This window comes from Colius striatus, chromosome 1, assembly GCF_028858725.1.
Source record: "Colius striatus isolate bColStr4 chromosome 1, bColStr4.1.hap1, whole genome shotgun sequence".
NCBI lineage: Eukaryota > Metazoa > Chordata > Aves > Coliiformes > Coliidae > Colius > Colius striatus.
In genome coordinates, this window is record NC_084759.1 from 17,685,419 (window position 1) to 17,701,049 (window position 15,631).

Sequence of the window (15,631 nt, forward strand, 5' to 3'; positions counted from 1 at the left end):
GCCCAAGACTGTCTTTCTACTAAGGATCTGTAAAAATAGGAATGGGAAAGGTTTGAATCAGACTTGAGGTGTAGTTTTGGCAAAGTCTCACTTCGTCTTTGATCCCATCTGTTCAGGTATATTTAAAACTTTATTAAAAGCTGTATGTGATCTTGATGCTTTTATCCTTCTAGAGAAAGAAAATATATGTAATAAATCTGGGAAACTTTTAAGAATCAGTGGACTGAATAAATTCTTTTCAGCAAAGGATGAGGTGTAGGGAAATCTAACTTGAATTTATTCAGCCCTGGAGGCGAAAGTAAGATAGGTAGAATATTGCTTTATATTATTCTTCAGTGTAACTGATTTCCAGGGAGTTACAAGCCAACTGCATTGATAATACTTTAAAAAAATCCAAACAAACAAAACAAAACAACCTTTCATTCCAACTGAAAGTTGTCTTTATTGCCATTCAGAATGTATTACATAATGGTATTTGGCTGTAAGGCTAACATATGATGGAATTAAAAGGTGGTCGCCTCTCTTCTAGGATTAATCTCGTTCACAGCTTTGCTGTTTGGTTGTCATCCTCTCTTCCCTCCCTCCCTCCACTGATGCTCAGTTAATGGTCAAAGAGGGCTTAAATTATGTTGTAAATGCGTGGATGAACATTTGAGCTTTATTCCTCTAGGCCTCTCTACTGTCCGGGGTTTTTAAAGGTTGTCCTCAAATGGTAGATAACTACACTAGTGAATACTCTCTATTTTTAAAATGCTGCTAAGTCTGAGAAACTTAATGACTGTTATAAAACCTGAAGAATAAATATAGGTTTGAACTTTGAACATTTTCGGTCTCTTGTGAATGATCACATGTGTTAATATAAGCTATGACTGCCTGAACCTGTGCTAATGTCACTGCAGTGTTTCTCAACAATTTGAACCTAATTAGCGAGGTAAGGTTTATATTGCATTGTAAGCTGGTTTTATAATGTATGTTCTGTAATTCTACTATATCTTAATTTTAGTGTAGTATATTCTACAAACATCAAGAAGGTTGACAGAGTAAAAAGCAAAGAAATGTAACTGCTAAGGCTGCTTTTCTCAATAGCTCAGTTTACTCGAACCATTTATTTACTTAGTATTCTATTGCAGATATACTTCCCAATTCTAGTGTTTGATTACTTAATTACAGTTATGTCTCTGTGTCTCTTAACAAACATTTTTTTTTTTTCCCATCTATCTATAAAGCATCAGATTCTGGAAATGTGATGTGACAGAGTGGAAAATCTCAAACAATTCTGTTGCTGCTTTACTCATAGCAATGATTGTATAGACTGACATTCTGTCTCTAATGTTGTTAGGTGATAGAGTGAAAGTCAGATTTGAACTTAAACTGTAAATTTGGAGGGAAGTTAATTTAATGAACATAGTTGAGGTAGAAGTTTGAGATGAAGAAACTGATTTGGATATCTGTTGTTTGTTTTAACCCTGTTTCAGAACACAACTTTTGTGAAGGGCAGCAAGTTGATACAGGAAGAGCAGGTTACCTGCAGGAAAGGAAATAAAAATTCTTGGAGCAACTTATTAAGGTAAACAGATTGCAGTGGATTTCTGGATGGGTAAGTATTGATGAGTGTGATATTTCTACTTGCTCTATTTATTGTAAAGGATTTATAAAGATTCACAGAAAGCTGTTTTTAGCCTTTCATAAAAGCTCAGTGAAGGCACACATTAGTGTATACTCCAAGACAGACAAATTATCATGTAGTTTTTTATGTATTTTCCTTGTTGTGTATATTGAGATCAATTTAATTTACTGATTTTTAGTGTTTTTTAGAGAGATCCTAGGTCCTTTAGCACCAATTGTATGCTGATTTGAAATTACAGATACAGAAGCCATATATCCAGGTTGAGTTTTAGAATTTTATAAAATTATGATAGAATTTACAATTACAAACAACGGATTTCCCAAACCGAGCAACTGCTAGAAGCAAACAGAAACCCCCGGCCAAAGTAGTTGTTGGGAAGGAGCCTGAAAAAGCATCACTTGCTGTTGGAAAGAGATAAAGCTGTTAAAAGCTGAAGTGAGGTAGTAAGTTAGGACCTCAAATGAGCTGCCTCTGGTAGGGACTGGAAATGAGGTTGATGTGCACCTTACTCTGCTCTGTTCTTGTGATGTGCAGCAAGCAGTTCATAAGTCTTTTGCTTACTTCTGTGTTTCAGTTATATTGAGGCCACCTAAGGAGCTTTGGCAGTATGAGTTTGGGGGAAAATCAGTCAAATTTCCAAGTTGTTAATATGCAAAATGATATTGCTTTTTTTTTCCAGGCACTTGAATATGCACTTCAGTTTTGTTCTGTACAAATGTATCAATATTGAAACTTTGTAACATTTCTAATAGGAATGAAATTTAATAGGATTTCAGATTTTCTTTCTTCATGGCTAACTTGGTCTTTGCAGTCTCACAAAAGCAATGTTATAAGAACATTTTACAGGATGCTTATGTGAGGAGGAGAGGGACTGAGAAATCAGGATAATTTAATAAATAACATCAAAAAGTCTGTTTCCTGTGTATGAATGTATGTATTGTGAAACATAAGGATGTGTAGCTGTTGTGTGGGTAATGTTGGTGATGGCAATATCTTTTTGCTAGTGTAGGATTAGAAAGTAAATTAATGTTATGACATGCAACAAGGAGTATAGAGAAACTTTTTTCTTTACATGATCTCAGGAAGAAAACTGCATAAAAGCTGAAACTGTTAGTTTAGTAATTATTTTTCAGAACTGTTACTGTGAAGTTATATATTACTCTGAAGTTGGGCATGTTTTTTTCTTGCTTTATATTTTTCCTTGAATAGCAGATCTGGAATGGACACGAGTCCTCTGGGAGGATTAGAACTGTCTGAACATACTCCTGGTCTACTAGGGAATATCACCATGGCAGCAGGTCTTGCAAATGTAGGAAATACATTTGGAGGTCCACCAAGTTCTTTAGTTTCTAGACCTAATAAATTCCAAAACTCTCCTATAGAAGATGACGATGATGTAGTTTTTATTGAACCTATACAACCTCCACAAAATACTACATCACTGATAGCAGATCAAAGGAATGCTGCATTTTCATCATCAAAAAATGAAGAACTTCAAGGGAATGATTGCAAGATGCTTCCTCCTCCAAAAGACTTAAATTCTCAAAAGGGGAGTATAAGTGAAACTATTATTATTGATGATGAAGAAGACATTGAAATAAATCAAGGACAAGAGAAGAATGCTTCCAGTTTTAATGAACGAAGACTTCCAGAGTGTAAAAATAGAACCAACGATATGGAATTCTCAGCTTCCAGTTTTTCAAGAAGTAAGGTAAATTCAGGAATAGGTAATTGTGGTATAACCACAGAACCAGACTCTGAAATTCAGATTGCTGATGTTACTACATTAGAAACAGATGCCATGAGCTCTGTGAGTGATGGTCGTTTAGAAAATGCTGAAGGGCGTGACATGAACTTAATGATTACACATGTAACATCACTGCAGAATACCAACTTGGGAGATGTATCTAACGGACTGCAGTCAAGTAATTTCGGTGTTAATATGCAAACATACACCCCATCTTTGACTTCACAGACCAAGACTGGTGTAGGACCTTTCAATCCTGGTAGAATGAACGTGGCTGGAGATGTATTTCAAAATGGAGAATCTGTGACTCATCATAATCCTGGTAAGTTGCAATTCCGAACATTTTCTTAAAAGCTAAAAATAAATAGTAGAATATTTTATTAAAATACTTTTTGACAGTGGCAGTGCTTAGTTTTTTTGCTTAATTCATATGGAAAATCTTGGTTCCCTTCATCCCTATCACAGCCTTATCTGTGGCTTCAGAATAAAACAGGCTCAATGACGTAATATATTAGGTAGGTAAACTATGCCAGTTTAGCAATTATAGAAGTTAGTGATACCTTCAGATGTTTTGAGACGCAAATATTTGTATCTAAAGTAAAGCTTACTTTATAACTTTAAATTGTGCCCTTTTAGCTGACACAGATAAGGGTTAGTGTATATATATGTAACTTCTGTACTTTGTGGGGTTCTGTGACTAGTATAATGCATCCAAGTTATTTAAATATTTTACTGGTTTGTTGTCTTGCCATGTGAATATAATTTGACATGCAAAAAACCTGATTTTGAAAATCTGATTGTAAGTTGTACGTAGCTAGCTGTCATAATTTGTTGCATTCCGAGCAGTTCTCGATATTTACAGTGCTTAACAAAATGGGGTCCAAGTTACTTGTGGACTCGCATATTCCTGCAGTAGATTACACACATTTTATAACTGCTGTTTAGTTGCCTGTGATGATATGTATTTGTACCATATAATAGGAATTAGTTGGAATTGGCTGGTTTTGTTCTATATCTCTATGTAAATAGCAGTATGTTGTCTTCTGATTTATCAAGTAAACAGGTATTCCTAAAATCCAAATGGAGCAGCCTTCAATCTATTTGAAGCCTTGAAGATGCAAATATGGATGATTTCCTGACACTTTTTTCCCACACACCTCCTCCCTTCCGCCCATAACAAAGGAATTAGGACATGTGATATGTACATGTTCTTAGAAAAATACTGGATTAAAATTGTCGACAGGGAGGCTCTTTAAATACTTTGTATGTATTTTTATCAGGAAAGAGTGTGACCAACAGGACTGGGAAGGTGATTTCCCTGCTGTATTTGGCACTGATGAGGCCGCACCTCACTCAAATAGTGTGTTGGGTTTTGAGCAACTCACTCCAAGAGGGACACTGAGGTGCTAGAGCGTGTCCAAATATGGGCAACAAAGGTGGTGAAGGGTCTGGAACACAAGTCTGATGAGGACCGACTGAGGGAGCTGGAGTTGTTTAGTCTGGAGGAGGCTGATGGGAGAGATGATCACTCCCTACAACTACCTGAAGGGAGGTTGTGGCCAGGTAGGGGTCGAACTCTGCTTTCGCCATGCAGGTGCTAAGCCAAGAAGAAACAGCCTCAAGGTACGCCAGCAGAGGTTTAGATTGGATATTAGGAAAAATCTCTTCACTGGAAGACTTCTCAAGTCACATCCATATGTCTTCAATTTAGGAGCAAGAATGTTGTAGGGAACCATATCCAAGGTCTCAAGTTTCAAGTGCTTTTGGACTGGAACTTAGATTCCACTCAAAGAAGCAAAACTAAGTTTTGAGCATCATAACTGCTCCAAAACTGCAACCAACACCTAGTAAATTAAGGATGCAATTTAGAATTGCACTACTCTGAACCAGGTCATTAATGCAGATATAGATAAATGTGTTTCAAGAGCTGCGTACCTCTGTAAAACACCTCTGCTAGAAGCTGTGATGATACGTTATTTTTTTCAGCTGTATTTAATTTCTTTGAGCCTGTGTGGTTGTTTAGGCCCATCAGGGAACAAAAGACCAGGATTAGCCTCAAGTACCAAAGACCTGAGGATTGCCAAAGGGTGAGGAGAGCTTAATTGCCGCTTAAGGTCCAGGACAAAACAGACCAGGCTACTCGGCTTGGGGAAGAAAACAGAAAATAATTTAATGCAACATCAACTAAAGCATATCCTTTGTAGACAGTATAAAGTGGAAGAGGTAACATGGTTAAAAAGTGACATGTGAAGAAAAGTCACAATACAAAACCCAGTGTTCATGAAGGTGTAACATGGAAGAAGTGAAAACAAAAAAAAAAGCAAAATCTTTAGATGGATGTTTCTTTCCACAAGCATATCAGAAGACCAACAATGTCAAGTAAGGGAGGCTGTCTAACGCCTTAAAATACTGGAATAGTCTTGATGTGCTATGAAAACATGGCAAAAGATTCAAACTAGCCTAGCAAAGTCATTTTTGAGTGGCAGTTGAGCGCTGCTGGAATTCCAAGCACATGAAACTTCACTGCACATGCTATGTTTTCCTGATAAACAATATAGTGTGCTCCCACTTGAAACCTATGAGAAAAGAGAATCTTAAAATATTTTGAGGTGTTAAGGTGCTAGCAGGATATAAACATATCTGAGGTTGTAGACATAATAGTACAGGAAAGTTTGAAGAGGATACTCAAATGAGTTTTAGCTTTAAACACTGTGGTAAGGTATCTTAGTTTGTCAGTGTGTATACTCATGCCTTTAAAGGTAAACTTTAATGGTTTAGAGAGGAATGTGTTTTGTTCTGCTCCCTTTCCCACTTCCCCTTGCTTTTTTATTCTGGGTCTTCTGTTTACCCTTAAGCATTACAATGAGTAAATTTCCAACTTTTCTTACATATCTGAGACATCTTTGACAGATACAAAGTCACACTGGAAAGTGATCTCCTTGCTAAGTAATATAAGTGGTTTGTTGCTGTAACAAAGGTTCTTGGAACTAAAATGAATTGTAAAATGAATTGTAGAACTCTGCAGCAGATAATGTTGTTAATAAAACTCTCTTGGGGAAAGAGAGGACTTCAGAAAAGAGTGTGAAGAAAGGGAGGCCTCTGTTTAATGAATGATTATGGACCAGTGTAATGTTCCTTAGAGTAACTATGAGCAGTTAAGCAACTTATGCAACTTATGAGCAGTTGCTTAAGTCTGTTGGTTAAGGTTTCTCGTATCTGAAGTTCTAGAATTTAAAATAATCTTTCTTGTATTTGGTTGTTAATACTAGTTGTAATAAACACTCCAGGAATACACTGAGTTACTGCAGAAAAACATTCAAGGCTTTAGTATTGTTTATATGGTAAATGCTGTGTTTACTCTTTTCTTAAAAGTAGTAGCACAAGTAATGCCCAATACAGTAACATTTATGCAAGTGTTTACTATTCAGTAACTAACAGTGAAATACTATTCTAGATGCTGGGAATAAAGTTTGAAAGGTAAGTCCCGAGTGACAGTATTTGGGGTAGCTGACACATACAACTGGAATCATGTATAAATGTGTTTTAGAATGGAAATAAATTACTTTTCAGATTTTAATTCATGTTTAAGTAATGTATCATTCATGATATTTTTCAGAAGCTCAGTGTTCCTAAATTCTGGTGATAATTATTTAAAATTAAAGCTTAAATTCCAGAGAACAGCCTTGATGTTACTTTTTATTGGAGGATTAAGAGCTATGAACTATGTTCTGCTCCAAAATCAGTATCCAGACATGTAATTTAACAGAGGCACGTGATCTTTCTAGATATGTTTCTGTTGGAGAAAAAGTTTTACTTCAGTTCTTGTTGTGCAAGTTACTCTGGAGCTCTGTAGTGTGTTATTTTGTAGTACTCCATTATGATACTGAAGATTGGGGAAAGATGACTTCATTGCATAGGAGTGCGTTGTCTAGAAATAGTGGAGTTTGGAACATGGGGCCATGGATTTATGTACTGCCAGAACTTAAAGTGTTATTCTCTAGGTTCAGTGATTTTCTTTTTAAAAAAAAAAAAAAAATCTTATAGTTGAACAGGCATGACTTTTTCAGATTGCACAATGGTATTAATTGCATTGAAAAGGTTTTTGAGGAAAGCCAGGAATTCTTACAGTAATTAATGACATACAGACCCTCAATGTGAAGCCTATGTGCTTCACTAACTGTAGTATAGTTCTCTGGCTGCAGGATGGACTAGGAAACTAGTCTGGGAAACCTCAGTTCTAGGAGTTATCGCTGAGGCCAGACGTAATGTTTGTTAAAGCTTGAGAGAAAAACTGCTGAAAATCTAAAATTTTATGTTTACAGTTTGTCTCAAACCTGAGTTTAGAAATTCCATGTTCTCTGGGTTTGCAAACCCAGTGCAAGAGAATTGAGGTTGGCAAAACTCGTTGCTAGTTGTAGGATGGGACTTTCCTGAAATTCGTTCATGTTCTGAAGCTTTATATCAATGGAGAGTGGTGTGCCATCAAACAACATTTCACTTAAAACCTGAATTACTAAAATATCTTTCTTCCGTTAATTGTCAGTTCTGACAAAAAAATGTTGTATAATTTTTGATCTGTGACTATTATTTTCTATATATGTTCATATCTGTTCACTTTCTTTTATGTTTGGGGTTTTTGTCTTGAAGATTCTTGGATATCCCAGTCAGCTTCCTTCCCTAGGAATCAGAAGCAACCAGGTGTGGATTCCTTGTCACCTGTAGCATCACTTCCTAAACAGATTTTCCAGCCTTCTGCTCAGCAGCAGCCTTCTAAACAAGTTAAAGTCACTTGTGCAAATTGCAAAAAGCCTTTACAAAAGGGACAGACTGCATATCAGCGGAAAGGATCAGCTCACCTTTTTTGTTCTACTTCTTGTCTCTCATCATTCTCACACAAACCCACTCCAAAGAAACTTTGTGTTATGTGTAGAAAGTAAGTATTTTTTAAAACTTTGTTTCATATTACCAGCTATATTCATGAGCACTTGATTCTTATGCATGTGTAAGAATTACTCCATTAATGGTATAAAAACCTGACTATACAAGTACTTTATATAGTGTCACTTAGATGTTGTTTGGAAGTGTTGAATTCAGTGTGTCTACCAGCTTTTGAATTTGGAGTATGGCAAGATTGTTTCTATGAAAGTCGATACATTAAAATTTACTCAATTGTTTTGTTTTTTTTTTTTTTAAAAGACAAGTTTTCCAAGTTATGTTAGACACAAACTACATATTTTGTCACAGGATATAAAGTCCTTTATGAAAACAAGTGGACCCGACTTTCCCCATAGTTAGAGGTATCTGGGACAACTTTTGAAGCTTAAGTGGGCAGTATGGAGTGAGAGGCATATGTAGAAGTGACTTGTTCTAGATTATAGGTTAGATATGACTTGTAATTTTTCATTATTTCCCAGACTTAAAATTGCCAGAGAAAAGTTTTCCATAATTTATTATTGTAGTGTACAAAACAGCTGCACTATCTTTTTGTTTCAGCATACTGATTACTGACATACTTGCATTCTTCAATATTTTTTCAGTAAAGTCTCAATCCAGTACACCCTGCAGTGAAACTGTTTAAATGATGAGTTCTTGCTGAACCAAGAAGGCTTGCAGTAAAGATTATCTTTATTAATGTAGGTTTTGGAGAGAGTGGTCTTTGCTCAGTTGCAGATTTAAACTGTGGTGGATTAATGACTTGTATTCATGAGATCTTGAATGTAGGTTGGATGGATAATAGTTGATAGGTTGTAGATGAGACTTTCAGAGGTAATACTCAGATCTATCTTTGAAAATGTAGATAACTTCTAGTGAACAAAGTGAAGAACACAGAAACTTAGAAATTGCACAACCCAATCTGAAAAGTCAGAGTTCCTCCATGTTTTACGGTAAAGCGCATTTCTAACACTTCTGAAACTTCTGTAGCTACACAATTAGTGTAGGAATAGTACAAGAAGGTAAGTAGAGGAAGAGGCTGGCACTCTCATTGTTCATATTTTTATTGACTTGTGTTGCTGTTTTTGACTTTGCACTTGTCTCTTTTGATACAAGTTAATTTGTGCTTTGATAGAAGTTAATAGCGTTTATTCTAAGTCTTGGTAGAATCCAGCCAGAAATTCTGAGCTCCTCAGGGCAGGAGCTCTGGCTTTGTTTTGCACAACAGAAGTGGTAACGCTTCCCAACACAAATCCTGACTAGCTTGCCAAAAGGTAAGCCAAAACCTGCTGGCTGCTCTGACGGAAGAAGGCAGGCTTGCCACTGTTAATATCCAGGGGCAATACAAGTTTATTTTCAAGGGAATCTGTTTAGGGAAGCATTTTTCCAAGGTTTTCCACTCATCCTGGCTTTAGGGATCCTAGGTATGCGTGTCTGGGGCATGTTGTTTCTAACTGGTGGTCAGTCATGATGTCAGCTGGGATCCAGATAAGCCCAGTCAGTTTTAAATTTATTCTACTGAATAGCATTTCCCATATGTCAATAATAGGATGGGTGTTTCTTGCTGAGAAAGCAAAGAGAAAGGTTTTTATTTTTCTATACTGCTTTTATTTTTTTGGAATATGATAGTTAGGGATTGAGTTAAACTACTGCACAAATGACTACTGCAGAAAGTTCTTGAGAACTGCTAACAAAGTGCCCTGACAAGCATAGTGTTAGTAACTTTGCTAAGTTTACAGTGTGTGCAGCACACAGTTGAAGATAAAGGAAGTCTAGAATTAACTTCAGTAAGAAGCAGTGTGAGTCGGTTTGGTTAGAAGAAGGTTTGCTCTATTTCAAATCAATTTTATTGTCTGGTTTAATGCATTAAATTGGCGCGTTTTCATGGGAAGGTATATGAACTGTTCAGGTGCTTTGTAGCTTCAAACTAATGATGGAATTAACTTTAAAAAAACGTTTTACTGTAAAACTTCAGCTTTTGGTAGAGTTTTAAGCTTTTTGGTTATGAGGATACAACCTTCTCTCTTTCTCTCATCCTATCCTGAGTTTGATACTGAAATGATGAAGTTAGATACAGATTAAGAATGTTTCTTGCCTTTCACTGTAAATATGAATTTTTCATATGAAACAATTATAGTTTCTGTGTAAATTTGCAGAAGGGCTAGTTCTAATTTGCTATGTTTTTTTTTTTTTAATAAGAATGACTTTGCCACAACTGGTACCTAATGGTGCATTAATGTTACTGTTTTAGAGTAATTTAATGTTTTTCCCATCCAAACCAACAAAAAACTGTAGGAGAAACATTGTACTTGCAGTACTTACAGTTGTAACAGTGCTATTAAACTTAGTATTTGATATGTGACTAACTGTACATTCACAAAGCTGGTTTGTAAGCATTAAAAGGAAGACTTAATCTTACAAGATATAAAGTGTTCTTTTTTAAATATAGATATGTATTTATACACAAGCACTCTAGAGGGTTTTTTTGTCTTTCAGAGATATAACAACAATGAAAGGTACCATTGTTGCTCAAGTTGATTCAAGTGAGGCTTTCCAGGAGTTTTGCAGCACATCATGTTTATCCTTCTATGAAGATAAACAGAATCCCTCGAAAGGAGTTTTGAATAAATCAAGATGCACTATCTGTGGTAAACTAACTGAGGTCTGGTTGACTGTTCGGGTTTGCTTTTTCTCATTCTCAGTGATGTTAGTAACTTACGTTCTGAAATAAGTGAAATGAAAGTAAGGAAATTGAAAATTTTATTTGTATTTTTATATGCAGTGAGATATTAAGATATATAGGCTTAATGAGGAGCAGATGAAGGAAGAAAGAATTCAAGGAGGTTAATATTTGATTTTTGTTTCAGAACTGTGAAATGCCTTTGCACTTAGAGCTTACTGTCAAAAATTCTATTAGGCATAGAATCTTGTAACTAAAATCCAGATCTACATAGAATTGCCGTAGAAAAAAGTCAAGATTTACTGTATTGCCTACTGCTTTTACTGTATGTTCTCTGAAAGATTATTCTCTAGAGCTACAGATCTGTAGAATTCACATGGTTTTACATTCTTATGGATGATTATGAATTGTTTGAGTCCTGATGCCATTACTGGGCCTGCCATAGTTCAGGCTACTACTTTACACAGCGTATGTGTCTGGACAGTCTTTATATGCCATGTAGTTAACCTGCACATTGAGTGTTTTATAAAATCACAGGAACTGATGTCCTCTCATTTGCAGTTCTTACAGACTTCCTTGTGATCTTTGCTTCTACGCTACAAGAGCAGGGTCCAAGAATTTTTCTGGAACTTTAGAGATAACAAACATGAAATTTTATTTCTATTACGTAGTCATTTCAAACGTCTCTGTTCTTAAATAGTGATCTAGTTGTAGTTGTTGTACTTGAATGTAAGAGTTTTGGCTTGTATTGTAGTTTCAGGCAACTTTGTGCTTGTGTGATAATAGAATACCTCGTATTTTTATTTTTTAGATTCGTCATGAAGTTAGCTTTAAAAATATGACGCATAAGCTGTGCAGTGACCATTGCTTCAATAGATACAGGATGGCAAATGGTTTAATAATGAATTGTTGTGAACATTGTGGGGAGTATTTGCCCAGTAAAGGAGCTGGAAACAATATTCTCACTATTGATGGTCAGCAGAAAAAATTCTGCTGTCAGAACTGTGTTGGCGAATACAAGCAGGTAATTACTTCTTTATCTATATATTACAATGAAATAAAAATTCATAGTCCTTTAATTTATCCTGTTACTCATAACATCTTTTTCCTTTTCACCAGAAGTCTTAAATAACGAAGACTTCTAAAAATGAAATTAATGCCAGTGAGGGCAAACTAGATAGAACAGATGTTTTACCACAACCTCTTTTGGATGTTGCTGTAACAGCAATATTGTTAATGTTACTAATGAAAATATCATTGAATATACTTTCTCTTAATTTATATTTCTTTCTAATTGATATATCACAACTATATTAATAGTGAGTCTAATACTCAGAATTACTGATCCTTAAGTGATATTCTTTTTTAGACATACAGTTTTGCTTGCATGCAATTGAAACATTTAAAATGTGCAGAGCATCCAGATTGGATGTTGCTATGAGAATGACTTAGCCAATTACATGTTGACTGTGTACCTGTACTATATCTAACCTTCTTCACTCTACAGCATAGGATTTCAAAATGTGGTGTTACTTTTATCCTTCCAGGTGTTAAATTTTGTGCTTTCACTTTCTTTACTCAAAAAAAAAAAATCTTCAGGTAGTAATAATTGTTGTGGTTAGGAATAATTCCAAATCAAGAAATCTGATAGAGATGTCCCTTGCATATTACAGAGCCAGCTTATCTCTGAACTGTTGCTAGTGATGTCTAGAATAAACATTAATCACAGTTTTCATGATACAACGGGATAGCTCTGAAATATTCAGTATTTTGTGGAGGGTATGCAATTTGGAGATATTTTTTCAAAATATTTTTCTGCTTGGTACATTCTGCTCTGAGTTTGGAAGATAGTATTATGAAATGTGAAAGTACTGTTTTACTAGCAAGAAGTTTCCTTATGCAATTTTCAAGTTCACATTTAAATATGTCAGTGGTTCCAGTGCTACATGTTGCTTTGGATTCTTTCTTCATCTCTTTCCGTTCTTAACCAATGATCCAAGAGAAAAGGGAGTGCAGTGCTGAAAATTTACCATTTCTTTAATGTTATGTCATATATGTTTATATTTTTCTCTTTGGACGTTCAGCTTTGATGCTTTTGGGGATGGCTATTCTTGTGTATATGCAGTGTGCAAACAGCACATCTAGGAAGGTGCATATGTAAACAGCGTAACTGAAAGCATAACATAAGCGTTATTCTTTTGTCACAGCTAAACCAAAAGGGACAGGATAGGTTTCCAAGATACTAAAAACGTAGGCATGCCCAGAAGCCATGGAAAGACTTGAAGAAACGTTGAATACTATCTCTGGAAGAAACAAAAAGGCATGAGATTAACTTTGAACTTGAGACACTCCCACACAACCAGTATAACGTACACTGCACATGGAATTAAGAAATGAACGTGGAATTTTGAGAGGCTGAATGATAAATCTGTACTTGACTCATGTTACACACTGTACTCTTACTTGTTCAGGTATTGTTGTATTTTGTGTTCAGATGTGTATTTGAGAATGAGAGGGTATGGGTAGCAAGTAGGATGTTCTGGTTTTACTTGGGGAGGAGGAGCAGTTTGCATTACCAGGAATCTTCACAAGTAGTGTTGGGCATTGTGCATTATTGTGAGGATCCCTTAAAACTGAGACACATTGTTTTGGTGCATTCAGTTCTGATGGCAGACTTTACTCAAGCAAGTTCTTAATTGTTTTGTGGAAATATTTGATACTGGGGAACTGTAATAGGCTGTGAGAAGCTTAATTCAAGTGTTTCTGTGCATCTGATTTGGAGTGGTGATTGTCATTCTTAACTGGTAGGTTTCAAATGCTCCTGGAGTTTGAGGGCTTTGGGGTATTTTTGATATTAAGAGTAACTGAAATTGGGAGTTTCTTTAGTGTGTATTTTAGATGTCTTAAGTTTCTCAGGACACAAATATTTGAGAATATGTTGTTGTGTAGTAGGATTTGTTTAGGTTTGTACTTCTATTTGCATTAAGAGCTTGTTGGGGGTTTTTTTAAACTATTTTCAAGGAATTGTGTTCTTAGGGAATTTAGACTTCAGAAAAATATCACTGATAACTCATTGGGCCACAGCTGGTAAATTGTAGGTTACTTTCTTCAATTATAACAGCGTTTTCCTGGAAAATTTCTATTAGCTCCTGGTGAAGGAGAAAATATGGGAGTGTGACTACTAGATCCTGAAATAAACAAAATGGAATCTATAATACAGGAGGAGTCGATGTATCGTTTGATCACAGCATTGTGTTGTACAACTGATTGTGTCACGTAACAGTTTTAGTAAATGTTTTCTTACAGACAGTTGTAAAATACGTAGGTCTTACTGGTATAAGCTTTGTGTTAAGCAATTTATATTGTAAATGTCATACACCTATCAATATGCTATACATTTGTAGTAGTAATAAATGATAACTGTTTTTTTATTACTTGTACCTATCTATATTCTTCATCCCTATTTTTTGAATAAATATTACACTGATTTGAATGATTAATTTTCAATAATTATGGACACTTTTTTTTATTCCTGGAATGGAAAAATTACAATTGTGGATAATAAAAATAACACTGTGGCTCTTGGAATGGCCACCAAGTGCAAATAAATTAATCGGCTACAATTTCTTCTGCTTTAGACTGGTGGTGGGAATAAGAAACAGTCTTACTAATGGGGTGGGGAGTAGATTTTTTTCTGGAGTGACTTAAGTAATCTTTCAAGGTGATGATGCTTTAAAACCAAGACACAAATAATCTTTGAATATTGCATCCTGTGTTTTGTGTTCTTCCGTGTGTAAAACTAAAGTAATTACAGACAGAGGTTAAGTTTCTGTCATGTTAAAGATAATGAAAAATAAATAGATTCATAAATAGTGTAAGAATTAAACAAAAATAAGTAGATGTAACCTAGCTAATGCTCACTGTGGTTATACACAAGAGCATATTAACTTCCTGATGGCACGACAGCCATTCATGGAGACAGCTAAGTGCAAGTCAAGCTTTTTTTTAAAAAAATACTTTCTCCAAAAATGAAATCACTGTGAAAACTTTCACGAAATGTCAGAACAAAACCCTCATTTGAAGTCTTCGGGTTTAAAAAAACAAAATGTCAACTACTAGATCATAAATTCTTTACTTATTGCACTGAGATTCAGACTCTTCACATGCTGACCAGTGATGCTAAACACAAATGCAACAAAAAAACACCACTAGAAGAAGAGAATGAGGCCATATCTGACAAGGAGGTGACTAAATTGTCTATGTAATTTTGCAAATGCTGAAATATTTTATTTCTTTAAGTAGGCATTTCATATAATTGAAGTGAGAACTGTTTTTAAAATTACTGCAGGGATTCATTTAAAAATTCAAAGCTGGAACACAGAAAGCTGCATTTAAACATAAGGAAAAACTATTTTACTGTGAGGATGAGGGAGCCCTGGCACAGGCTGCCCAGGGAGGGAGTGGAGTCTCCTTTTCTGGAGTTTTTCAAAACTCACCTGGACGTGTTCCTGTGTGACCTGATATAGGTGGACCTGCTTTAGCAGGGCGGTTGGACTAGATGATCTCTAAAGGTCCCTTCCAATTCCTACCATTCTGTTATTCTATGAAAAAATAATATCCATACAACAAATGGAAACAGACTGTA

The 15,631-nt window shown here is 35.5% G+C and overlaps 1 protein-coding gene across 15 annotated transcripts in view; it reads left to right on the top strand.

The window, feature by feature from the left end:
• ZMYM2 (zinc finger MYM-type containing 2) overlaps nucleotides 1-15,631 on the top strand; it is a 92,832-nt gene that overhangs the window by 19,480 nt on the left and 57,721 nt on the right. For 3 of the 15 annotated variants that reach the window (XM_061992316.1, XM_061992334.1, XM_061992344.1), the window contains 5 exons: nucleotides 1,476-1,567; nucleotides 2,837-3,696; nucleotides 8,022-8,307; nucleotides 10,803-10,968; nucleotides 11,798-12,010. In XM_061992316.1, the coding sequence (XP_061848300.1) occupies nucleotides 2,847-3,696; nucleotides 8,022-8,307; nucleotides 10,803-10,968; nucleotides 11,798-12,010 (1,515 nt within the window). In that variant the 5' untranslated portion in view covers nucleotides 1,476-1,567; nucleotides 2,837-2,846. Of the gene's footprint in view, nucleotides 1-748; nucleotides 932-1,475; nucleotides 1,598-2,836; nucleotides 3,697-8,021; nucleotides 8,308-10,802; nucleotides 10,969-11,797; nucleotides 12,011-15,631 lie in introns of those variants that run through there. The other 12 variants (XM_061992306.1, XM_061992363.1, XM_061992231.1 and 9 more) reach the window with 9 other exon arrangements.